This window comes from Arvicanthis niloticus, chromosome 1 (genome assembly GCF_011762505.2).
Source record: "Arvicanthis niloticus isolate mArvNil1 chromosome 1, mArvNil1.pat.X, whole genome shotgun sequence".
Classification (NCBI taxonomy): domain Eukaryota; kingdom Metazoa; phylum Chordata; class Mammalia; order Rodentia; family Muridae; genus Arvicanthis; species Arvicanthis niloticus.
In genome coordinates, this window is record NC_047658.1 from 164,628,780 (window position 1) to 164,653,826 (window position 25,047).

General features: G+C 42.0%; 1 protein-coding gene across 1 annotated transcript; it reads left to right on the top strand.

Annotated features, from left to right (window-relative positions):
* The first annotated feature begins 2,884 nt into the window (after positions 1 to 2,884).
* Positions 2,885 to 16,532, top strand: LOC117718645 (pancreatic triacylglycerol lipase). The gene is made up of 13 exons (XM_034516490.2): positions 2,885 to 2,941; positions 3,071 to 3,116; positions 4,211 to 4,365; positions 5,631 to 5,753; positions 6,302 to 6,436; positions 7,512 to 7,623; positions 8,639 to 8,758; positions 8,872 to 8,991; positions 9,692 to 9,810; positions 12,356 to 12,485; positions 12,887 to 12,995; positions 13,568 to 13,732; positions 16,409 to 16,532. Exons 2-13 carry the CDS (start codon positions 3,071 to 3,073, stop codon positions 16,470 to 16,472), a joined length of 1,398 nt encoding a protein of 465 aa, XP_034372381.1. The 5' UTR covers positions 2,885 to 2,941; the 3' UTR covers positions 16,473 to 16,532.
* The last annotated feature ends 8,515 nt before the right edge of the window (positions 16,533 to 25,047 follow it).

A 25,047-nucleotide genomic window follows, 5' to 3' on the forward strand; every position in this document is an offset into this window, starting at 1 on the left:
TGAGCCCTTTCTCTCCCTCACCTGAAGTCTGGTGTCACAAAGATGCCAGGATCGAGTGTTACATAAGGGGCCGCTTAACCTCCTCTGCAAACACTGCTGTTTGATTAGAAACTTCTAGTCTTGTATTTTATACCAGACCACCCAAGGTTTCTGGGTCAAAGTTGAGTCTATGTTAGATATGCTCTGAGTGTGGAGACCTAGAAGTGTGTTCTCAGTGGGAGCCCATGACGGCTTCCAGGTCTGTGGTGCTGAAGGCTGACCTCTAAACCAGCAGTCTGGAGATGTGAGGAAGAGTGCCGTGGTGGCTCGGGCATGGGGGAGCCTTTATGGTAATGCTGGGCCCCACTCACGTTGAAGAGAGTCCTCCATATGCAAAGCATTGTGTCCCCACTCACACTAAAGTCCTCTACATGCAAAGCACTGTGTCACACTGAAGAGAGTCCTCTATGTACAGGGCACTGTGTCACACTGAAGACAGTCCTCTATGTGCAGAGCACTGTGTCACACTGAAGACAGTCCTCCACATGCAGAGCACTGTGTCACACTGAAGACAGTCCTCCACATGCAGAGCACTGTGTCACACTGAAGACAGTCCTCTGTGTGCAGAGCACTGTGTCACACTGAAGAGAGTCCTCCACATGCAGAGCACTGTGTCACACTGAAGACAGTCCTCCACATGCAGAGCACTGTGTCACACTGAAGACAGTCCTCCACATGCAGAGCAGTGTGTCACACTGATGACAGTCCTCTGTGTGCAGAGCACTGTGTCACACTGAAGAGAGTCCTCCACATGCAGAGCACTGTGTCACACTGAAGACAGTCCTCTGTGTGCAGAGCAGTGTGTCACACTGAAGACAGTCCTCCACATGCAGAGCACTGTGTCACACTGAAGACAGTCCTCCACATGCAGAGCACTGTGTCACACTGAAGACAGTCCTCCACATGCAGAGCAGTGTGTCACACTGATGACAGTCCTCTGTGTGCAGAGCACTGTGTCACACTGAAGAGAGTCCTCCACATGCAGAGCACTGTGTCACACTGAAGACAGTCCTCCACATGCAGAGCACTGTGTCACACTGAAGACAGTCCTCTATGTACAGAGCACTGTGTCACACTGAAGGCAGTCCTCTATGTACAGAGCACTGTGTCACACTGAAGACAGTCCTCCACATGCAGAGCACTGTGTCACACTGAAGACAGTCCTCTGTGTGCAGAGCACTGTGTCACACTGAAGAGAGTCCTCTATGTGCAGAGCACTGTGTCACACTGAAGAGAGTCCTCCACATGCAGAGCACTGTGTCACACTGAAGACAGTCCTCCACATGCAGAGCACTGTGTCACACTGAAGACAGTCCTCTATGTACAGGGCACTGTGTCACACTGAAGACAGTCCTCTATGTACAGGGCACTGTGTCACACTGAAGACAGTCCTCTATGTGCAGAGCACTGTGTCACACTGAAGAGAGTCCCCCACATGCAGAGCACTGTGTCACACTGAAGACAGTCCTCTGTGTGCAGAGCACTGTGTCACACTGAAGACAGTCCTCTATGTGCAGAGCACTGTGTCACACTGAAGACAGTCCTCCACATGCAGAGCAGTGTGTCACACTGAAGACAGTCCTCCACATGCAGAGCAGTGTGTCACACTGAAGACAGTCCTCTATGTACAGAGCACTGAGCTCTCAACTTCATGCTAGTTGTGCCCAGGGGATCAGGCACAAAGAGGCTGATTTTCACTAAACTTCGAGGTAGACAGAGTCCCCGGTTGTCTGTGCAGCAATGGTTCTCTCAGGAATTGAAGTAAAAAATAATTATTAAACTCCATCATACTGGGGTCAAGAGTTAGACAAATATATTTTTGTAACTTAGGAGATTGAAGGGAAGGGACTGAACAAGTGCTGTAGGAGGGACCGCCCTAGGCAACCGCCCTAGTGTGGCTGTTCAATGCCCCCACACTGAGACGCTCAGTCCAGCACCAGATGTTTCCACCTGAGCAGATCACGAGGTTAGAGATTGCTCTCATTAAAGCAATCGCAGGGGCCAGCCTATATCGGTGTATCGCCATTGGCAGAATGCTTATCTGGTGTGTGTGAAGGCCTGGGTTTGATCTCCAGCAATATGTAAACCCGTGTGAGGGTGCATGCCTGCAGTCTCAGGATTCAGGTGGAGGCATAAGGAACTTCAAGGCCACAGTTGGATACATAGTGAGTTTGATGCTGGCCTGGAGTATATGAGGCTCAGCAGTTATAAACACTTGCTTGTCTCTTCCATCACCACACGGTAGCTTACTGCCTCAACTGTATGCTACTACAGTTCAGGAACAGACTGCCTCAAAGGACACCTAAAGGGAAGGCAATGTTGCAGGGCAGACAGCTGGGGTGGGTTACTCTTGAATAACAAGTTAGCAGTACGGACTTGTAACACAAAGCACACCCCGCTTTCATTTTATCTGCGTGCTCTTGAAGGCTTGCTTGTGTTTTGCTGTGTTCAAGGGGGTCAGGATCACTCAGGCTGCACAAACTGTGTGGCTGACAGAGTTGGTCTTTAAGACTCTGTTGTCAAACACCTGCCCACGGGTGTATGGATGAGCGAAGAAGATAAGAAGGGAGGGACTGTTTGCAGGAGCAGAGATGATTTAAAAAAAAAAAAAAAAAAAAAAAAAAAAAAAAAAAGATGGCGGCTCTGGGCAGCGCACAGCACACCAGTCCAGAACATTCCATATCTAGCACTTTCTTGAATTCCCACGAACACCTTGGAACACTCAGCTTCCTGTACCAACCTGGGCTTATCTGAGATTATAATTAGAAGTGTGTCCTTGGAGCCTCTCTCTCTCTCTTCTCGAGCCACTTTTCCATGACACTGCTCTGAAAGATAAGGCTCGCCTATAAAAGGACATCTCAGTGTTTCCTCATTGTCCGTGGAACCCGACGGATCCGCCACGGTGAGTCAGGAACCTGATTTGGAGACTCACTTGTTAGGCTGTACCCATTTTCCCCCCAAAGTCTGATTGAACGTGGATTATGGCGATCTGTTGTTCGTCAGACTCAGCCATGTTTTTGCCTCTGTGCAGATGCTGCTGCTGTGGACATTCGCAGTGCTTCTGGGAGCAGTTGCTGGTAAGAAAAGACGTGTGTGGAGATGGGAGAGGTCTTCCCAGGGCTGACAGCCGGGTGCAAGCCATGACGAGGATGTGGACTTAGTTACCGGTAATGTAGAATTAAGGAAGGCTAGAAATAAATTGAGCTCAACATAGGATTAAGAGCACCAGAGCTCGCAGTGTTGTGAGGTACAATTCCCAATGCCATTTCAATTTGTTTCAGAAAAGTAATAGTGCAGACAAATCATACGTGACTTTGAGCTAAACATACACTGTTTATCTGATCTTCCAATTAACTGGATATTTATTTTCTGAACCTAGCCCCTCAAAGGTCAAGAAAGGTGTGTGAACCTAAGTTCATCATCTACACTCCTGTGAGGCTGAACAAAATCCTCAAGCCCTCTGAACTTGAGGATATTTGTGCGTAATGGGTGGAATAGCATCCTTGAGTGGGATGACCATGAGGTTTCAGTCAGAGAAGTAAATCATCTTATTCAGCACCGGGCACATAGTGAAGTCTAGAGAAATTCCTTTACAACAGCTGTCACTCTTACCCTGCCACTATCCTAGACTTGACACGACTCCAGAACTCTTTCTTTGAGTTGTTCCTTCATGGAACACCAGACTACAGCCGTCACATCACCGATGATTTGTATGATGGTTTGTGAGTTATTCCTACATCACAGAAATCAAGAATGGTCCTCAAACACAATTCATATCTTCCACCAAGGTGAAGATTCAAAATTTGGCCCTGGCATGATACTTAGAATTCTTCACCCAAAGAGTAAAGAGAGAGTGCGGAGTTGAGAACCTCCGCACACTCAAACCAGTTCCTGAGACAAAGGGCCACCTCATATCTAGGCACCAATGGCCAAAGATAACATCTGGGTCAAAAGGCTATAATTAGTCCTTGACTGATCCTGAGCAGAGACCTGAGAGGAATGAGTGGTCTCAGAGGCAGAAGGGAGGGGCAGTAGCCTCTGCTATGAGCAGAGGGCGTTTGAGAAAGCCCAGGAAGAAAACCTGCCACAAGATGCAATTCAACTTACATTTGGTTGATCGTGCATTAAAAAGTTAAACTAATATCTGTGAAACATCCGTGGGTGATTTCAGGAAGAGAAGTTTGCTATGACAAAGTCGGCTGCTTCAGTGATGATGCCCCGTGGTCTGGAACTATAGACAGACCTCTGAAAGCACTGCCCTGGAGCCCATCACAGATCAACACCCGCTTTCTCCTGTACACCAATGAGAATCAAAACAACTACCAGGTAGGAATAGCTGTTGTTTTCAGGACTGTTTCACATGCTTTATGTAATTGATATGAATATCCAAGCCTTCTAATGAGAACATAGGAGAAGTAGAATTTGTATCTGTTTACACTGCTGAGCAGTCAGATTAAGGACTCTTTAAAAACTTGTTTATAAATGGCCATTCAATTCTTATTATTCATGTTTTATATCCAGTATACCATATAAAAATATTCCACATACAGGGATAGAATAGTTATATATATATATATATATATATATATATATATATATATATATATATTTCATACTGATGCATATAGTAATAAAGAATATGCTATATTGTATTTGTGTTATTTAAATAAATACTCCTAATATAGTGCAAACACACACATAAGGAATCCCCCTAAGATGATTCAACTTGACAGGATTTGCTTGGAAAGTGATGTGTTTTCAATAGAAGCGTCTAAACTAGCCATATGCTGACCTGTAGCCACAGCGAGGAGAATCAGTGAACGACAGCTTCCAGTCCTGCACCAGTCATGAAGGTGAATGGCTGATGGCTCTGTCTGTGGCAAAGGGATGGTAGAAAAGCTAGGTTTGGTGTTTATGATACATTCCAACGTGTAATGCTTTCCAGCCAGGTATAATAGCATTTTTAATCCAAGCACTTGAAGGGTAGACACTGGCTCAGGAGTTCAAGACCGTCCTCAGCTGTTTAAAGAGTTGAAGACATTTAATCTACATGAGACCTTGCCCAAAACAAAGCAAGACCCAGTTATATGTTTAACTTACACTGGATTTATTGAGCAACAACTCCATTATTATTATTATTATTATTATTATTATTATTATTATTAGATTATTATTAAGAGGATTATTAATTAAGATTAATTAAGGATTATTAATTAAGATTAATTATTAATTAATTAAGGTTATTAAGGAGGATTATTAGAACATGAACATATCTCTTACTGTCAATTATAAAGATAGATGACAGATAGATAGATAGATAGATAGATAGAAGGGTGGGTAGGTAGGTAGGTAGACAGTAGACAGTTAGGCATATGTACAAAGACTTCCACTGAAGATCCTAATGACAAACACCTCGGGAGACATACTGTCTGAGTCAAACAGTTACAAGGAGAGTAACAACTTGGGGGTGGCTGTGAATGGCTTGCCTATGTGTGCTTTTAAGAACCCTACCTACCATCTCTGCCCACACATATATGATCATAGAAGTTACTAGAAGAAACTTGACTCAAACACTTTTCTACCCCAAACAGCAAATTACTTCAGATGCATCAAGCATCAGAAACTCCAATTTCAAAACAAACAGAAAAACCCGTATCATTATCCATGGATTCATCGACAAGGGAGAAGAAAACTGGCTATCCAACATGTGCAAGGTGAGCCATGGTACTCTCTAAGAGAAAGTGTTAGAGACCATCATGACACTGGCCCCAACTAAGGAGGACAAAGGCTGGTCACCGCCAAACCAGAGTCTGAGACCTCCTGAGCCTGGAGCCGGGGATGGGGAGGAGGTAGTGGCAGGTACAAGGGTCCTGGGACACTTGGGGTATGGGGTATGGAGTTATGCAGGTCTCGTGACATCGTTACTTAGTAACTGATGTAGAGATATTTCAGACTTTACCAAAAGAAGCTACTATGCAGTAGCATTCAATTTAAGTATGGACCTTTAATGCTCATGTAATGACTCAATGCACCTGCTGCAATAGAAATACCAAGAATTTAGTTCCCAGAGTGGTCTGTAGCCAATAGTAGGCTTGAGGAAGGACTCCATACTCACTAGAGAGTAGGTTTTGGTCATAGCATTGGGGTTAACATGATAGCTATTATGCAGGTCAAGAAGAGAACTTACCAAATCTTCAAATACGTTAATCAGCAGTGAATAAAGAACCCGGGTTAACTGCACGCTGTGTGTCTCTTCCATCAGAACATGTTCCAAGTGGAGAGTGTGAACTGCATCTGTGTGGACTGGAAAGGCGGTTCCCGAGCTACCTATACCCAGGCTACCCAGAATGTCCGGGTCGTGGGGGCAGAGGTGGCATTGCTGGTCAACGTTCTGCAGGTAACTGAGTCCGAGTTATGTAAAAGCCCTTAAAACACTGCTGTCTGGATTCTCCTTCCGTAACAAAATCTGTAGGTATGATCACTGATAAGGACAAATTTAAATAAGATGACATTCCCCCTTTACTTAAAGATGAATCCCACCCCAATCTAGATTCAGACTTCATCAATAACCTATTTAATTCACTAACTAGTTTTGAACGTTAATTAAATGAACTTAAACAACTAGGTAGGCAATAGCACCTGAATTCCACCTGATTTTTTTACTTAATTTTAGTTCTGATCATGAGCCTGGGGCTGCTTGTACTAAGCAAGTGAGATACATCGCCAAACTCAGATGTTTTAATTTTCCCTTTGGTTATCGATTTGATATGCCGATATCAGCCACATATTTACATTTTTGTTATATTTATTTTTAGTGTGTTGCGGGGGTGCAATGTTCATGTGGGTCTGCAAGCATGTTTGTACACGTGTGTGGAGTCTTCCTGGATTGCTCTACATTCTATTTTCGAACACTGTCTTTCACTGAGTTCTGAACCCATCCATTCTGCTACACAGTCAGGACTGAGTTCCAAGGACCTGCCTGTCTCTGCCTCTCTAGTGCTGCGATTAGAGACATCCATCTTTTTTTTTTTTTAAATGGGTGTTAGGGATCCTAATCTGGGTCTTTGTGCTTCAGTGACTGAGCTATCTTGACAGTTTTCATTTATTTTTATTGAATAGAAACACAAAGGAAGCAATCTAGTCTGACTGGGACACTGAAAAGTCTTAAAAAATGTCAAACTCAAATGTAAATGTGTTTGAGTAATTTCCTCATGGTCCCTGATCCAAATCCTTGCCTCACCATCTCCAATTATGACCTCATGTGTCCTTCCAGGGTTTCTTTGTCAGCAGTGGGAGAACACACAGGATTCTAGGCCTAGGTGAACTAGTTTCCATTTCTTCTTAGTGATGTGGGGGTGCCTTCTCAAGGGGAGGGAACACGTCTCCTTAGAAACCAAGGTTTGGAGGCACCCTTGACCATCTGGCAATTTGCATTACTTGAAAACATTTTAATGAAGCTTTCCTTTCAACAGTCCAATCTGGGATACTCGCCTAACAACGTCCACCTTATTGGCCACAGCCTGGGTTCCCATGTTGCTGGGGAGGCAGGAAAGAGGACATTCGGAGCCATTGGGAGGATCACAGGTTGGTTCAACAGCAAATTCTAGATGTTGAGACCATATGTGCCCTCTGTGGGGACTACAGGGAGGCACAGGAGGAGACTTTGGTGGGGTTGCTCTGAACTTGTCACACTTCCTGAGTTGTGCCAGGTCATCAGAGCTCAGAGTATTGCGACCTGGTGAGTTGCATTCATTTCCAGTATTTGGTCATCACCCTATCATTTAGCATATAAATATATTGCATATAACCAAACCATGAATTAAGACTACCCAGAAGCACTGTGCCTATTTCCAAGCTTGTGTGTAACCAGCTGAATTCTGTTTTACTTCTAGTGGATAGCAAATCTAAGCTTCACTCACTATAATTCCATTGCTGGGGGAGGAGGCAGAGGCTCTGGCTGCCTGGGGCTTCTAGATTTGGGTAGGTCTGATTAGATTCAAAATGCCATGTGCAAGCTGCAGCTGGCTGTATTAGGCCAGGACCACAGGCTCAGGTAACCTGACAAAGAAGATATTACTGTCCTGGGCCTGAGACATGGATACTTCAGGGAATAAGCAGTTTCTTGCTCTGTCTTTCTACTTTGTAAATTGACCTGGAAATTTTCTTATTCTATATATTGGAAAAGTTGATTGCATTTGGGTCAATGGGAACAGCCAGGGTCTCCATTGGTTTATTGAAAACCCATTCTTCCAGAATATTCTTTCCTCTAGTTTACAATTGGTCACCACAGCCTGCTCTGCCAAGTGTTGTACCATGTGAGGCTGTGTACTCAGTCACATAAAGCACCTGCCTTCCCCAGAAGAGTAGAATCTGGCAGAAATTTCTAGCCTGAAGAACCTTTAGTTTGGCGTCTCCTGGGCGCAGCCATTTGAAGGGAACCGATGCTAACAAGTAATATTCTCGAGGGAGCTAGATATCCATGAGCAGAGTCCAGTCCCAACAGCTCTCCGTGCTCACATTACAATAGCGCCTGATACGTGACGAAGTATTAACACATTGACATAACTCTTGTACTGATGATACATCCTATCTGCTTCAGGGTTGGACCCCGCTGAGCCTTACTTCCAGGGCACACCTGAAGAAGTTCGACTGGACCCCACCGATGCTCAGTTTGTGGATGCAATTCATACAGACGCCGCGCCCATTGTCCCCAACTTAGGTGAGCTTCTCCAGTCTGTATGCTGAGTGACTTTAATCTCCGTATTCGAACGTTGGGCAGTGCCTCGGTCGAATAATAATAGAAACTTTCTATTACTTTTAAAAAATCTTCAGGATTTGGAATGAGCCAGACCGTGGGTCACCTAGATTTCTTTCCAAATGGTGGAGTCGAAATGCCCGGATGTCAGAAGAATGTTCTTTCCCAAATCGTTGACATTGACGGGATCTGGGAAGGTAAGAACATTGCGCACACGGATTTCCGCCGTGAAGCTTCGTGTTTCTCATTGTTAAATTTGCTAGCCACTTTGGAATTGTACAGAGATCATGGTTTTTATTTTATTTCAAAGGACTCCTACCATGTCCCTGAAACATAAGTTCCATTGTGACAAGTGAGTGCAAGGAAAGTTTGGGGTGGCCCTTGCATTTACAACCCAACTTTTTCGTTTCTTTTAAGATAATTTGTTTTTGTAGGTATTTTGTCTGTATGTATTTATGAAGATTTGGTGATTTGGGTATTTTGTCTGTATTTGAGTGTATCACACTGGTGCCTACCTGGTTCATGTGGAAGCCATAAAAATTCAGGTGCCCTGGAACTTGTAGTTACAGATGGTAATGAGCTGCCATGTGGGTTTTGGTTGTAGCAAGTGCTCTAAACTGCTGACCTAGTTCTCCAGTCCTTGTAATCTAGTTCTGAGTGACCTAATTTAGGGAAAGTATCACATCCTATATGTCTATATGGGGCAGTCTTTCTCTTCTCAAGTCACTTAATAACTATTGATTCTAAACTATGTTTAATTTCATATTTCTCCTTACACCCTACATATATTTCATAGTTGCTTTATGTTTAGAGCACACATTTGTTAACTCCATATTCTGACCATAATGGGACTTAGAGAAGTAAAATCAGCCATTGATGTCATGTCTGACTCCACAGGATCTCGCAACTTTGCTGCCTGTAACCACTTAAGAAGCTACAAGTTTTACACGGACAGCATCGTCAACCCAACTGGCTTTGCTGGATTCTCCTGCAGCTCTTACAATGTTTTCTCTGCAGTGAGTAACTTCCAGTTTCCCTGTGGGTTTCATTTTATGTTTTATTTTGTTCCCCTTGTGACTTGAGATCCAACTCAGGGCCATGTGCACGCTAATCTCACTCTTGGCACTGTGCTCTGTCTCTGGACCCCTTTTTGAATTTGTGATGATGTCATTTCCTGACCATTTATAGTTGAATATTTGTTATATTAACTCATGCATATGTTTTAGAGGTCAAAAGGCCTTAATGCATTACAGGGGTATAGAAGAAAGGGCTCATAAGTAGAAATGTCTTACCTAACATTCCTCTGTCTCAGGTAAATGTTCAAACTTGTTCCGGGTCAAGGACTCCTAACCAAATACATAGAATGCTGGTTTGTAGCAATCTGAATGCAGCGACTAGAAGATACTGATGAACTAGGAGTTTTATTTAATTGATGACCATTAAGCTATAGAATTATGGACATATGGATATGTCTTTGCTTATATTCATCAATAGTTTTTAAGTTTTGTCACATTTTCAGTGTAATCCTGAACATAATGTTTCCATTAATTTAGATTTTACAAAGTTGGGTTTTTTCACTGTAGCTTTTTCAAATAAAAAAATTTAATCACTATCATATAACAAAGAAAACTTCAAGTAACCAACATTCCATGTAAGAAAGAAGTACAAGAGAAATTACACCTTAGTTATTAAGAACAAGGACTTAAATGACTTTGGGCAAAAAGTATTTCATTTCTCTGAGACTTTCTTCATCAAGAAATGTAATGATGTCAGACCCAATGCCCTTGGTAAAGCAATTAATCACACAACACATGTTAAGTGCTTGGCCCAGAACAACAACAAAAATACAATAATCAAAATATGGGAGAGGGGTACATATTTTTGTTCATATGTAAGTTTGTTGTACAGTAAGAGTTGAGCCTCTCTATTGGTTTGATTTTAGGTTTATCTTCCTGTAAACAGGTGATCTAAAAATATCTAGGTTCCATGCAATGAAAGCAGTCTATTCAACATCATAAAAGTCCTTTTGTAACATTCATAGCACTTTTGTACAGAAAATGTCCCAGTGTTCATATTCCTCTCTCTTTGAACCTCTTCCTATGATTCTGTCTTAACCTGTGAGCCCAGACCATGCTGGTGATGTGTGTGTGCCCAGGCTATCCTGGTGATGTGTGTGAGTCCAGACCATGCTGGTGATGTGTGCATGCCCAGGCTATCCTGGTGATGTGTGCATGCCCAGGCTATCCTAATGATGTGTTGAATGCCCAGGCCATCCTGGTGATGTGTGCATGCCAAGGCTATCTAGGTGATGTGTGTGGGCCCAGACCATCCTGGTGATGTGTGTGGGCCCAGGGTACCTAGGCCAATACATCCAATTATGTGTTCAGCAGAGAAAATGGCTGTGGCCCCTGGGTGCACGGTCTCCTTGCTTCTTTGGAATACCTGTCATCATGAGGATAGCCTGGGCACACATACATCACCTAGACAGCCTGGGCATACACACATCACCTAGACAGCCTGGGCCCACACACATCACCAGGATGGCCTGGGCTCACAGGTTAAGATGGAATCATAGAAAGAGGTTCAAAGACAGAAGAATGTGAACATTGGGACATTCTCTGTACTAAAGTGCTATGAATCTTACAAAAGGACTTTTATGTCATTGAATCAGACTGCTTTCATTGAATGGAACCTAAATATCTTTGGATCACCTGTTTACAGGAAGATAACATATTTAGAGATTAAGGATGAAACTTTTGTACTCTTCTTGGGAAATGTCTGTGGAAACATGATTATGTTTTTCCTTGGCTGACCTAGTCTCTCCTTAGCTTGCTAGCTGACCAAACCCAAGGCTCCTTGGGCCTATTGTCTAGTCTTCTGGTGGAGAAGTCCTCCATAAGCTTCTCCTGTGGGGGAGCCTTCCCTCCAGAGTGGAAATTGGGTGATCTCTCCTCAGCATTCTGCTGTTCATGCCCCACCCTTTTACCACAATTCCTAGCTGAGGGCATTTTCCCTGCACTGGTTTCCTTTAGATGCCAGATACCTGGCTAAGTCTTAATGGACAACTGGGCCATTTTCTCTCCACACTGATCCACATTCGGAGATGTGAGCATGCCAAGTGATGATAAGGGAATGGAGAAGGGTCTGAATTTGGGGGCTGTCACCCTCTGACTGGAACCTGTTGTGCCTGGCAGAAGTTGACCGTCATTTCCTGTTCTTATGTGATCTCTCTGAAATAAATTCTAATGACATAGCAATAGAGTGAATGTTTTAGAATAAACAAAGCAAGTTAGAGAGACAAAGGGGGAAAATGATTAATACATACATACCAGTTATCCTATGGTGTGGCTTTTATAGTTTTGTGCAATTTAACAATGAAACTGAAGGCTTAGTCTGAGGATCATGAGACATACTTTTAACTTTTGCTGAGACATTGTTACTGTCCCCACCATTAAAATCAGAAACAGAATTAGCTTTGACTCTATTCTAAACCATATTGGGAAAAGGTATGCCCTATTAAAAGTCAGAACACTCCCAGTCACCATTTTCTCAATTCCACAGAATAAGTGCTTCCCGTGTGGGAGTGGAGGGTGCCCACAGATGGGTCACTACGCTGACAGATTCCCTGGGAAAACAAGCGGACTCTACCAGAAATTTTACCTCAACACTGGAGATAAGAGCAACTTCGCACGTAAGTTTCCGTTTTAATTGATTTTCAATTTACATCTCCTATCAGGCAGGCATGGATGGGACAGAGTGTGAGACCCAGAGCCTGATAAATGCCAGTAAATGCTCTCTACCACCGATCTACGTCCCTAGTTGCAAATTCAAACAAGACGAACTTCTTAGGCTCTTTCTTGGCTTGAAAAAAGAAAAAAAAAACCCTCCTCATTCATCGACTCTGGAAATGTCCCCCAAGTCCACACTTCCCAGTGTCTGACCCCGAACACCGAAGAAAACAACTGTGGCATTTTACCAGAACTGTGCACAGCACGATGGATTATTCACATTCTGCTGTTGCTGGGTGTGGTTAACCTGTAGTCAGAACTTCTTCCCTCCCAGCTGACAGTGTACAAACATTGGCTCCTGCAGGCTGGCGGTACCAGGTGTCTGTCACCCTGTCTGGACAGAAGGTCACTGGACACATCCTAGTTTCTTTGTTTGGAAGTGGAGGAAACTCTAAACAGTATGAAGTTTTCAAGTGAGTAAAAGGTTTAAAGCATCACGTACATTTTATGTTTTAGCAGGCTATCCATGCCTGGTGTATGTTGTTGATTTTTTTTTCTATTATATGTATGTAGCACGTAGTCACATATAACAAAAAGAAAGCTGCCCTGTAGCCATTACATTAATGCACTACAAAATTGTATTTTTAATTTTTTCTGGTATTTTCTAAGGAAGCCGTTCATGTTTATTTTGTTGCCTGGAAATTGATTTATAATGAGTAAATAATTATTCCCAGCACAACAGTAGAGAAAAGACTTTCTAATGACAGCACTATTTATTAAACTAGTGAGAATTGTGGCAAAGACACATTTGAGTCTCTGGTAAAGAAAGGATGACTAAAATAATCTGAGTTATTGATAGAAAACCCACCGCTGGGCTCAAGTGCACGTGGGAATTTACTTCAGGCATTTGAGTGACAAATGTTTTCTCAAGCAGCTTAGATTCCAGTGGAATTCGAACTGTGCTGTGTATATGTGTGTGTGTAGTTAATCCTGTGTCTCTTTATGTGTGTTCACATATGCGTTTGTTGACATTTTAACTTCTCAGGGGCTCTCTGCAGCCAGGTGTTACTCACGTCAATGAATTCGACTCTGACGTGGATGTTGGAGATTTGCAGAAGGTTAAATTTATTTGGTACAACAATGTGATCAACCCGACTCTACCCCGAGTGGGAGCATCAAGGATTTCAGTGGAAAGAAATGATGGCAGAGTGTGAGTAACAAGAGTAGAAAAGATAAGGAGGGTTAAAGGTGTCTATTCACACTAAAACAGTTCATACCTCCCATAGGAGATCACACATGCCCCAGTCAGGTCTGCTTCCTAAGATCTCATGTGTCCTTAGAAGACAGTGTCAAGTGTTAGGAATGCCACTTTGATAGATTCTTAGACACGGGAGAAGAATGTTTCTTTTATAAGATAGGCTTCGACTATGTGGGTGACTCATATGTATGCCCTGTGCCCCCAACTTCATGGGTTCACCAAACTTAGGTTGTCAGGAACTCATTATCAGGGAACAAAACAGAAATACACTGTTCTGTGTCACTGGTCTTCTTGGTGAAGCCTACTGTCCAGAAGATCAATTCTCCATTTTTACCAAAACTGACATGGTCTGAGCTAAGATGTTCACAAAGGGATGCCAGAACAGATCCAAGGAGGACACCAGTGTCAGCCCCACTGCCTGTGAGGTAACCACATTCTGCTGCAGAGTGCCGCAAAGGCTGGATCATCCTTCAGAAACCAGTGAGACTGGCACTCTTGCCAGAGGTGTCCAAGGCCCCTCAGATAACAAAGGAAGTGACCAAAAGTTCACACAAAACACATGTGTGTCAGTTTTCAAGACTCTGAACTTTAAGCAACAGTGGACGGTGAAAGCTGAAAGATAAAAAAAAACAAGCCAGGTAGAGCCTTAACATTGTCTCATCGGCTGGCATCCCAAGGGAATCTCTAGAATGTGGTGCAGGCAGGTTTTAGCGAACTCTCAACATCTAGGAGATGGAGCTAAGAATTGAGATGCTAAGCAGCTAGATTTTGTGGCATAGCCTACCAGAGAAGATGGGGGCACAGAGAGGCATAGTAGAGTTCTAAAGTCCCCTTGGCTATTTGGCACAGTCTGACAACCTCACATGGTGAGCAAGCCAGCCACAGCTAGGGAACAAGCCATTCAGAAGGACTAGAGTGGTGTCCAATTCTCTCCAGGATGAGACTAGAGCCTGTTTCCACCAGGAAGATTACAGAACCCTACTGTTTTATTGATACTGGGTGGAGTACTTAGTAAGATCCTGTTTTTGGTTGGTTGGTTTGGTTTTATTATTGCTTTTGTCTTGTTTTGCCAGATTTAGCAAGACTTGAAATAATGACATCCCACAACTCACTTAAATAAGACGTAAAATTATTTAGCAGTAACAAGATAAAAATCCAATACTTGACACTAATTCTAATAGCCCAAGGTACACAAACTGTAGGACAATACAACCTATAACAAAGAAAGTAATCACCGAGTTAACATCCAATTGAGTTGGTATAAATGTGAGAATAACAGATGAGGGTATTATTATCATTATCAGCACTCATTCTGTTGTTCCAAAAATGTCAGGAGAAAATGGCTCACTCCGATGACAGTATTGGGAGGATGGGGGTTTATGTACATGCATATTATATGATAAGGGAGGGGGTGTGGTATACATATAAGTACAACATTTGGTGAGAGTGTAGTGAGGGTATGTTTAAATATAGCATATGCTGATGGAGTATAGGGAGGATATTATATATGTGTAAATACAGCATTTGATGGTAGAGTGTGGGAAGGGTAATTTATATATACAGTATATGAATGGAGGGGGCATGGTACATATATAAATGCCGTGTATGATGATGGAGTATGGGGAGGTGACAGGATATAAACAGATACAGCATATGATAAGAACATCATGAAGGGTAGGAGAGGAGAATTGGAGAGATCCTGTTGGAAGGCCCCATGCCATCTGTGAATTGGTAGACTGTCATTTCCAAGTTTAATAAAATAAGTTACTTTTGTGTATTGCCGACTGTAAGCACTGCAAGAGTAAAGGTCTATAACAGACAGATTAACCAAAAGTCATAAAAGGGAAAATTTTAAAATGTCAGAGTGAGCCTAAAGAGGTGAAGAGAACAAAAAATTAAAACAAACAAACAAACAAACAAACAAACCACATAGGAAGACGATGGAACTCAACCCAGCTAATACAGTGATTATATTAAACGAATGTGGTTAATGTCAGGGTCAGGAGGCTGAGCTTTTTTGCATCAATATCTAATTGAATTATGTCTATCTGAATCGTATTTTAAATATAAATCACAAGCACACAGAGAAAGTTGTGCCATTACTCATTAGAAAAGCACAAATTGAAGCAATGATGGATGCCACCATAATGTATTAAAATACTTAAATTTAAAGAAGATTGACAATACCAACAATGTTTGAAGACAAGGGGAATCCTAAACGCTCAGGCATTGTTCCTGGCATATAAAATGATGCAGCCATCTAGAAAGCAGTTTGATGGCAATTCCTTAAAAGCCAGACATACCAACCTCAACACTGCTAGAGTCTCTGATCACCATGGCTTTGCTCCCCGGTTTCAGTTACACACAGTCAACAGTCGTCTGAAATGACATGAAAATCAGTACTTCTAGTCCTTTGTGGGTGACTGACAACTCTTCTCCAGACATTGCAATCATGGTAGGAGGTTGGTGGGGTAATCCAGTCTCCAGTATCCTAATGTCTGACTGTGCCTGTCTCAGACTGCTGGGGCAGTGGGTGGAGAAGCATGAAGGGACAGGTGTGTCTGTGCTCATACACAACTCTCCCTTTGTGTGAGGAAGAGGTGACCTTTATGTGTTTTCTCTCCTCAGGTTCAACTTCTGTAGTCAAGAGACAGTGAGAGAGGACATCCTGCTCACACTGTCTGCATGTTAGGAGGCTGCTGATGTGTGGCCGCAGAGTCCCACTGTAATAAAGCCTAGTATTAAAGCAATATATTCTGTTGTCAGTGTTGATTATTTCTAATGGGTTTGCTGGATAAGATGATAAAACCTTAAGTTCTCAGTTGTTGTCAAGAGCCATAAATGATTGTAAACTTCTGTGGTGGTGTTTGGGTTTGGGACTAGCGCTTAAGTGATAAAGCCACCATGTCCTCTGTTAGCATTATTAATGCTTCTGACTACCTCAGGCAGCACTCAAAGCTCTTGGTAACGCTGTGGTGACAAGTGCTAGAATTGGCCACTTCCCCCATCACTCTCTGGTCAGACATCTTCGGAGTGATGGAACAGCAGGAGACGAGGAGAGGACTGAGACATGCCTGATCTTTTCTCTGATCTTGCTTCTCTTACTGTTTTTTCCACAGAACCTCTTCCTCCCCATAATCTATTTGATCTTCCAAAAGCACAAAACAAAGCCATCCTACTCCAGAAAACCCAGGACAGAGTTGCTATTTCACAGTCAGCCTTGCTGGTCCCTTCTCTGTCTGGCTTTCACCCAGGACCCCAGTCTTATACCACCTAACACATTCTATCTGAAACTCCATACTCTGGAGTTATCCCCAGGGACAGACTATTTGTTGTCTTACAAAGTTTTATTTATACTTGTACTTGATCTCAATACTACAGAACTATAGAAACAGAACCAGGATGGTACTGTCACAGAAACATTCGAGTAGACCAATAGACTGCCATGGCCACCTAATCTTTGACAAAGATGTCAAAACATGCATTAGAGGAAAGGGAGCCTCTTCACTTGGTGCTGCAGAAACTGGATATCTACATGTCCAAGATGGACAAAAGATTCCCATCCCTCCCCCTACAAAAAAAAAAAAGTCAACTCAAAATGCAGCAAAGACCAGAAGCTGCAGTGGGAAAGCACTTATGCATACAGACACTGACTGGGACTTGCTAAAAGTGACTTGCATAGCATGGGAAGTCACTGAAATACTTAATACATGTGGTTATGTGAAATTGAAAATCTGCAGCATGGCAAAGGAATCAATCAGCAAAGAAAAGAGAGAGCTTACAGAAGGGGAAACATCATTTCTAGCTACATCAGGGAACTTCCCATGTCTTCCTCTGGGTTTGTCTTATTACTCAGTAGTGTTTAGCCAGTCTTGCCATTTCTGCTTTATACACTAGTCCCCAAACCCCAAGGCTCTAGAGGTTACTCTAGCACTATAGATAGATAGGCAGATATATAATTAATAGATGATAGATACATACATGCATATATGTATGTATGTATGCATGTATGTATACACAAATAACAGACATTCACAAGAAAGACAAGGAGAGACAGAAACAGATAGACAAATATACACACATACACACATAGAGAGAAGGAAGAGGGAAAGGAGGAGGGAGGGAGGAAGAGAGAGAGAGAGAGAGAGAGAGAGAGAGAGAGAGAGAGAGAGAGCACATATGAGAGAGACAGAGACAAAATACCTAAAGGAAAACTGTAAGAAATAAACACAGATTTCTTAATTTCTACCAAGTAAGGAATACATTGTCTCTTATATGTATGTGATAGCTACTCTTGGCTGTACTCTTGACTGCATCTGTAGATTAATTCAAATGACTGGGCACATCTGTAAGGTTTTCTTCACTTAATTAAATCATGTGAAGTAGGAAGCCCGACTTCTAGTCCAGATCTTGGAGGTAGAAATATAAAGCTTTAATCTACATCTTTTGAGGTGGGAAGATCCACCTTTAATCTGAACTGCATCTTCTGCTGGCAGCATATATAAAAGACATAGAAGGAAGCTGTCCTTTTTGGCTGCTTGCTCTCACCCTCATTAGCAAGTCAATTCTGTCACTGGCATTAGAGCTCGCTTTGGGATTCTGATATATACTGAAGACTAGCTGTGCTAGGAGTCAGCCCTGGCACTTCTTTTTTCTTCTCTCTTGAAGGTAAGCCTCCCGGGAAGAGGAGCATCAGAGGGGGAGAGACATTTAGAATTGCTGTTTAATAATAAAACATTTACCTATCTTAAGTCTAAGTCACTTTGATACTGTAGCTGACTTGCCTGGGTTCCTATTGGGCCAGAAACTGTTTAGCACCTCATCCTAAAACAGCAAAATATTAAGTAACGTTGCCTTTGTTCTATCTATGCAGGAACTGTGTGTATCTAACTCCCAGCCTGCTAGTTGAAGTCACGGGAAGATAAAGAGACACTGGAAAGTGATTTTAATCTTTATTTCTAAGTTCTCTCAAAATGTTTGCTTTGGAAGTTTTCTAAGAAAAGGGATCAGGGGTCTAAGAAAAAAGGGGGATAAGGGTTCTTTTGCTCTTCTCTTTGTCCTCAGCACTTACACATCTTTCAGAATACACGATCACATGGTAAAAAGTTCATTACAAGTTTACACATAAATTCAAATCATAAATTGAATAAGAAGTTTATAACAGAGAATGTTTACATGCCTACCCATTATAAGTAATTATCTAGCTAAACATTCCTCATCTGTTACCAGCTCTACAGATTCATGGAGAGTTAAAAACCATACATTTGTGACTAAGTTATTAGTGAAGTTTGTATAGACAAATCCAGTGAATATTTTATCTTCTGTACTGGCACCTGTAGTAAATCCTTAGTTCCCTTTTTATGACCTATGGTTAATGGTTTTACAACTTCTTGGAATGTGTTCTAAGTTGTAAATGCCTTCTTTCTATCTTGGAAGCAATTAACTCATGACACTTGAAGAATGGCAGGGTTCTCATTGCAGATTTCATAACAGAGAGTGTTAGTCTCTGTTATAGCAGTCCTATTATAGAGGGCTTAATAATTACTAGTATAATCTTAGGAATTCTTATAGGATCATTATTAAGAATTAAGAAATCATCTATTTGTCTATATAGCAACACTATAAGACAGCACATCTTTGTAGTTCTGTAGAAATTTGCTCAAAAGGGTGGGTTAATACCTAGTGATTGTTATACATATTTAATAATACCAGGAAAAGCATATTAATAGCAGGAATCTTTCCTAAAATGAAATTCTTGGCCTTGCCTAAAGGAACAACTTCATCATAGATTTTAATCCATGGCAGACCATCTCAGGAAGATCACCTGCTAGCTTTTTGTTTCTCCTAGATGGTTCCTGGCACAGCTGAGACTTCTAGCTTTATGAGCTGAACAGCTACTGGATTCTTGAAACTTCCATTCATAGAAAGCCATTGGGTTAGCTGTAAGAACTCTCATTGATACAATGTATAATATAAAATGAAAAATAGAAAATAAATTAGTTTAAATTCTTACTGGCTTTCATTTGTAATTGCTGAGTTGGGCAGTCTTTGAAATGGATGAGAGGCAGATGCCACGAAGAGCTGCAGTGAGCAAGTAAGCTTCCGTGAGATGGTGTGCCACTTTACATGGCTGAGATGGGTGTATCATGGAAAGGTGTGGCCCCAGGGGCTGTATCCCAGGATTGCTTCTTGATGCTGCTGTCCCTTCTCATGTTGGTTGTACTGTATTCCTTGTTCATCTGACACTGTGTGATTGGGCAAAGAATGACTCAATATGCCGATAGTTATGATAGATTCTTGAGCATCAGCTCCCCCTATTGGGCAAATTTCCTGCAGATGAACATGAAGATGAACTTTTATGAAAGAATGTTGTGTAGATGAGTTAATGGTTTTACAGAATTCCTAATTTGATTCAAGTAATTTTAAGAAGATAGTTGATAGGATGTTTCGTTAGGATCAAAGGAGAATGTTGCTCTTCCTTGTAAAATAGTAAAGGTTACATGAGTTTGAAAGGAGTTCAATGAACTTTTACATGCATTGCTCTAGGAAGAAGAATAGGCTTGGAAAAAATCAATGTTCAAAGAAAAACATTCATTCTAGACTAGGTCCAGGGATGAGGCTACAGGTATTCACCATGATAAAGTAAGGCCATGAACAAGGAGTGGGCAATTCTATTACATAAAAGCTACTGCTTTGAAGGTATAATGAACATGTGGCTAAAACTACTGCTTTGAGTTTGTTTTTTTTAATTATTTGAATATTTAATTATACTTTGAGTAATAAGTCTTCCATGACGTCCATAAATCTAATTTTTCATAAACAGCCTTTATCTGTCACATAGTAGGTTTGTAAGGCACTGTTACCTCTAAGACATAGTTATGCTTTCAAATCTGTTCATTTTAAAAGCTTTTCTATTTCTTGGGTCTTATTAAATATTTTTCAATAATTTATTTTTATTCACTTTACATCCTGATTGCAGCCCCCACCCTGATCTCTGCCCCATCCTGCCCTTAAAAATCCCTCTCCCAATATCCCTCCTCTTCTCCTCAGAAAAGGGGAATCCCCCCTTGGGTACAGTCCTGCTGTAATACCCTCTGTGCAACCTTTTATCTGTTGTTTAATGAGGTAATTTTTTTCCTTACATAGAGAATTTGTCTTCAGGGATATAAAAGAACTAAAGGAAAAAATAAAATTGTTAGAGCCGCTCATTAGAGCTTTGCTCTATCCATCAACTGTATATATGTGTATGTGTGCATATCAGATGGTTAGAGCTTATTCATTAGAGCTTTGTTCTATCCACCAAGTGTGTGTGTGTGTGTGTGTGTGTGTGTGTGTGTGTGTTAGATGGTTGGAGCTTTTCTCCATCTACCAAATATGTGTATGTATGTATGTATGTATGCATGTATGTATATATATATGTGTGTATATGTGTATATGATATGTATATGTATATATGTGTATATGTGTATATGTGTATGTGTAAGATGTTTGGAGCCTGTTTTTCTTTATCCAGTGTGTGTGTGTGTGTGTTAGATGGTTGGAGCTTTTCTCCATCTACAAAATATATTTATGCATGTATGTATGTATATATATGTGTGTGTGTGTGTGTGTGTGTGTGTGTATGTGTGTAAGATGTTTGGAGCTTGCTTTGCTTTTATCCTGTGTGTGTGTGTGTGTGTGTGTGTGTGTGTGTGTGTGCGCGCGCGCGCGCGCGCACGCACGCACGCACATAATTTTTTCTCCTTTTTTTTGATTGCTGGCCACTATCAGTGGCAACTCCCTCTGGCCACTCTCAGTAGCAGCTTAAACTGGTTGCCACCAGCTCCTTCTCTTTCTTTTCTCCAGTTGCCCACTGCCATCAGTAGAGGCTCACTCCTGGCACCATCAATAGAAGCTCACGCCTGGCACTACCATCAGTAGAGGCTCACGCCTGGTGCTGCCAAAGCCAGTTTTCTTCTCCTCTCTTTTTCCTTTTAATCTTTTGCTGCTATCAATGGGGTCTCATTGGTTGCTATCAACATGGGCCCCAATCACTGATTTCACACTCATTGCCTCAGTTTACCCTGTGGTATCAAGGCTATTCTTCAACAGATGAGTGATCCAATGAGCTAAAGAGAGAAATTTTGCTTTATGAGCCAGTGTATAGGACAAAGCAGAAAGGAAGTAAAGAGTGTGGCTCCGTTCAAAGTTGGCTTCCCTGCAGAGTTAAAAGACAGGACTTTTTAAAAATTACACTAGAGCTGGTAGCTTTGAGTTTTCTGTGCTAGAAAACTGTTGGATTGTGTGACACATAGCACAGCTAATTCTTTTCTGCTTTGGTCTCTTGGGTGCAAGTGTCTAAAAATGACGGTCATTCATAAGATTTTGTTAAGGATCCTCCCACTCCATACTTGCCCTTGGGGCATCAATGCTGCCCTTGGTCACCATCGTGCTGGGTTTTTATTCCCAACCCTACATTTTCTATTTGCAGTGTCCATCATTCCAGCTGCATGGAATTCCAGCTGCACAGAATTCTAGCTGCAAAAAATTCCAGATGCAAGAAATTCCAGCTGCATGGAATTCCAGATGCAAGGAATTCCAGCTGCATGGAATTCCAGATGTACAGATAGCTCATTTAGTTCATTCTAGCACATGGCTCTATGTGGACATCTGAAGTGCATTGAAAGAACACACACATTGTAGGACCATGAAAGGCAGCCTGGTTCCTGGTCGAGCATAGGCTGGAAACTCCGGTGATCATGAGGGACGGAAGGCATTTTTGCCATGCTCCCAGACACCAGGCTCCCGACAGGAGGTCACAGCCCTCCATAGATTTGTAGCCATCAGTCACGTAAGAACAATACCCCAATCCCCTCCTCAGGTAGAGGACTTGACCTATGGTCATGTAGGCTCAAGACAGATCTCCATTTTAATGAGGTACCTAAAGGCCTGGAGGGCTTAGCCAATTAAGCTTTCCTTTCTAGACATTCCTCCCTGCAAAAGGTATTTAACCTCAGGCCCACCCTGAGAAGTGGGGTATGGCTTTTACTTATCCCTTTCTACCATGACAATAAACGTGTTAAAACCATGGACTGTCTGTTGGGATCCACCCCCTCCCCCCCCCACCCCCACCCCCCCCACCCCCCGTGGGGAGCCATAGAGAAGGCATTCGCCTACAGAGCCTCCTGAGTCTCCTGTACTAGGCCTCTCTGTGCTTCCAGCCACTACTACCAAGCCAGCAGTCACCAAACCAAGATCTCATCCCCAAAGGACCCAGCCGGAGCTGCCCCAACTTTCCCAAGGTAACCAGACAAGGCAGCCCAGATGGGAAACAGATACCACAGTCAGGCGACAGCTTTAGGGATAGCTCCCCTCCCCAGTTTGAACAGTAGAATTAGGATGCTGTTAACATTAGCCACAAGGTTCCAAAAAAAAAAAAAATTCTTAGGCCATGTGAAGACCTGGGCTTTGCACAACCAATAGGTGCTACAGAGGGTTATTAGGTTTCTGTGATGGGACAATTGTTCTTCCTTTTCTTTCATCCTCATCCTCATCCTCATCATCCTCATCATCCTCATCATCACCATCTATATTATGCATCCTTAGTTCTTAATTTCAGTAGCATGTACTCACTGTATATAGTGACAAGTTTCATAAAGATATCTTTATAGGTGAATCTGAACGCAACAGGTCCAAAACCAAACTAACTTGGACTATCTTAGTGTTGTTCTGAATAGGTGGTCTATTGCTTTGCTCTGTGCATGATCAATCAGTGTTGTTCCGAATAGGTGGTCTATTGCTTTGCTCTGTGCATAAATGAACACTCTTGTTATCAAAGCAATCACTGGATTACCTTTGAGACCTATGACCATGCTGCTTTAACCACCTCGATGCTGAGGTTATAAAAGTTTGCTATAACATGGCTCTTAGTGTTTTTTTAATCCTTTGTGAAAAGGATTGTTTTCTTAATTATCATTTAAATAGTTCATTCCTAGTGTGTAAAAAATGTTAATTTTTAAATGTAAACTTTATACCCTGAAGTTTTACTGGTTCTTTATATAGGATCTTTTTGTTCAGCATTTAGTGCTTGCTGTGTGTAGGATCATGCTGTCTTACACGAAGGGACAACCTGGCCGCTCCCTTTCTATCCTGGACATTGTTTCTTTTCTGCTGGCTGCTAGGTCTGGCTAAGGCATGTAGTTTTATATTGGGTAGATGTGATGAGAGCAGAGAAGCTCTCACTTACTACAGACCTCAGGATCAGATCAGAACTTTTCCTCCATCGGTATCATGCTCGTATGTAACGGCCATGCATGAATTTCTCAACATCGATGAAATAGTCTCAGAATACATCACATGTTAGTCCACAAAAGGCCTTAGAAATTTAGGAAGAATGAAATCATTCCAATTATTCTTTCCAACCACAATGGCGTGAAACTATAAACTGGCAGCAAGAAATTTGGCAACTTTCCCCATGCATGAAAATTAACTAGCACAGTTCATTGAAGAGACTCAAAGGGGAAATTATTTTTTTTTTCAGATAAATGATAAAGGAAACATTGCATAATGACAATGCGATTTTATTATATTATTATCTTTAAACATTGCTGTCTCGTAGGACACAGAAAAGTCATTATGAGGGTTGTTTATAGTGTAAATGTCTACATTAAAGAAGTAGCATGGATAACCTAATAATGCACCAGGGGCTAGAAAACCAAGAACACATCAAGCCCTAAATTATTAGAAGAATGTAAATAGTAAGGATAAAGGAAAAGACAGGTGAGACAGAGGTCAAAGAGATGTTTAAGATCAATAACAGGAGAAGCCCCTTGACAAAGGGAAAAATCAATAGAGCATTGTTTAGAAGGAGACGTGGATGAGAACAGAGTCTGCTGCAAAGGGAGATGTTTCTGCCGGTGTGTCAGAAATACAAAACACTGTAAGAGACAACTGTAAAAACAACAGACCAAAAAGCTCATGATCTAGGGCAAGTGGTGAACTCTGGGCCCATAGAATGTACCAGAACTAAGCAATAAAGAAATCAAACATTTGCGCACCCATGAGCCGGAAAAGGGAATTAACAGTAAACAAACATGTTCAATCAGAGAAAACCCTAAGACCCTGGGAGTTCATGCTGAGACCCTGAAACTTACAAACCCTTCAAGAGGAGGGACTGCCTCCCAAGGTGATTGATTACCTTAACTGGCAATTTGATCTAGAACCAACTGACTGAGAAGCCTGTAGGCAGCAGTTTTCTACCTGTGGGTCGGGACTCCTTTGGCAAACCT

What these genes read in the sequence shown, in the direction of transcription:
- LOC117718645 (XM_034516490.2), top strand. Translation starts at nt 3,071, where the DNA reads ATGCTGCTGCTGTGGACATTCGCAGTGCTTCTGGGAGCAGTTGCTG. An exon ending in GCTTCTGGGAGCAGTTGCTG is followed by an intron (nt 3,117 to 4,210) that starts GTAAGAAAAGAC and finishes GGGTGATTTCAG; the next exon opens with GAAGAGAAGTTTGCTATGAC. An exon ending in CTTACAATGTTTTCTCTGCA is followed by an intron (nt 9,811 to 12,355) that starts GTGAGTAACTTC and finishes TCAATTCCACAG; the next exon opens with AATAAGTGCTTCCCGTGTGG.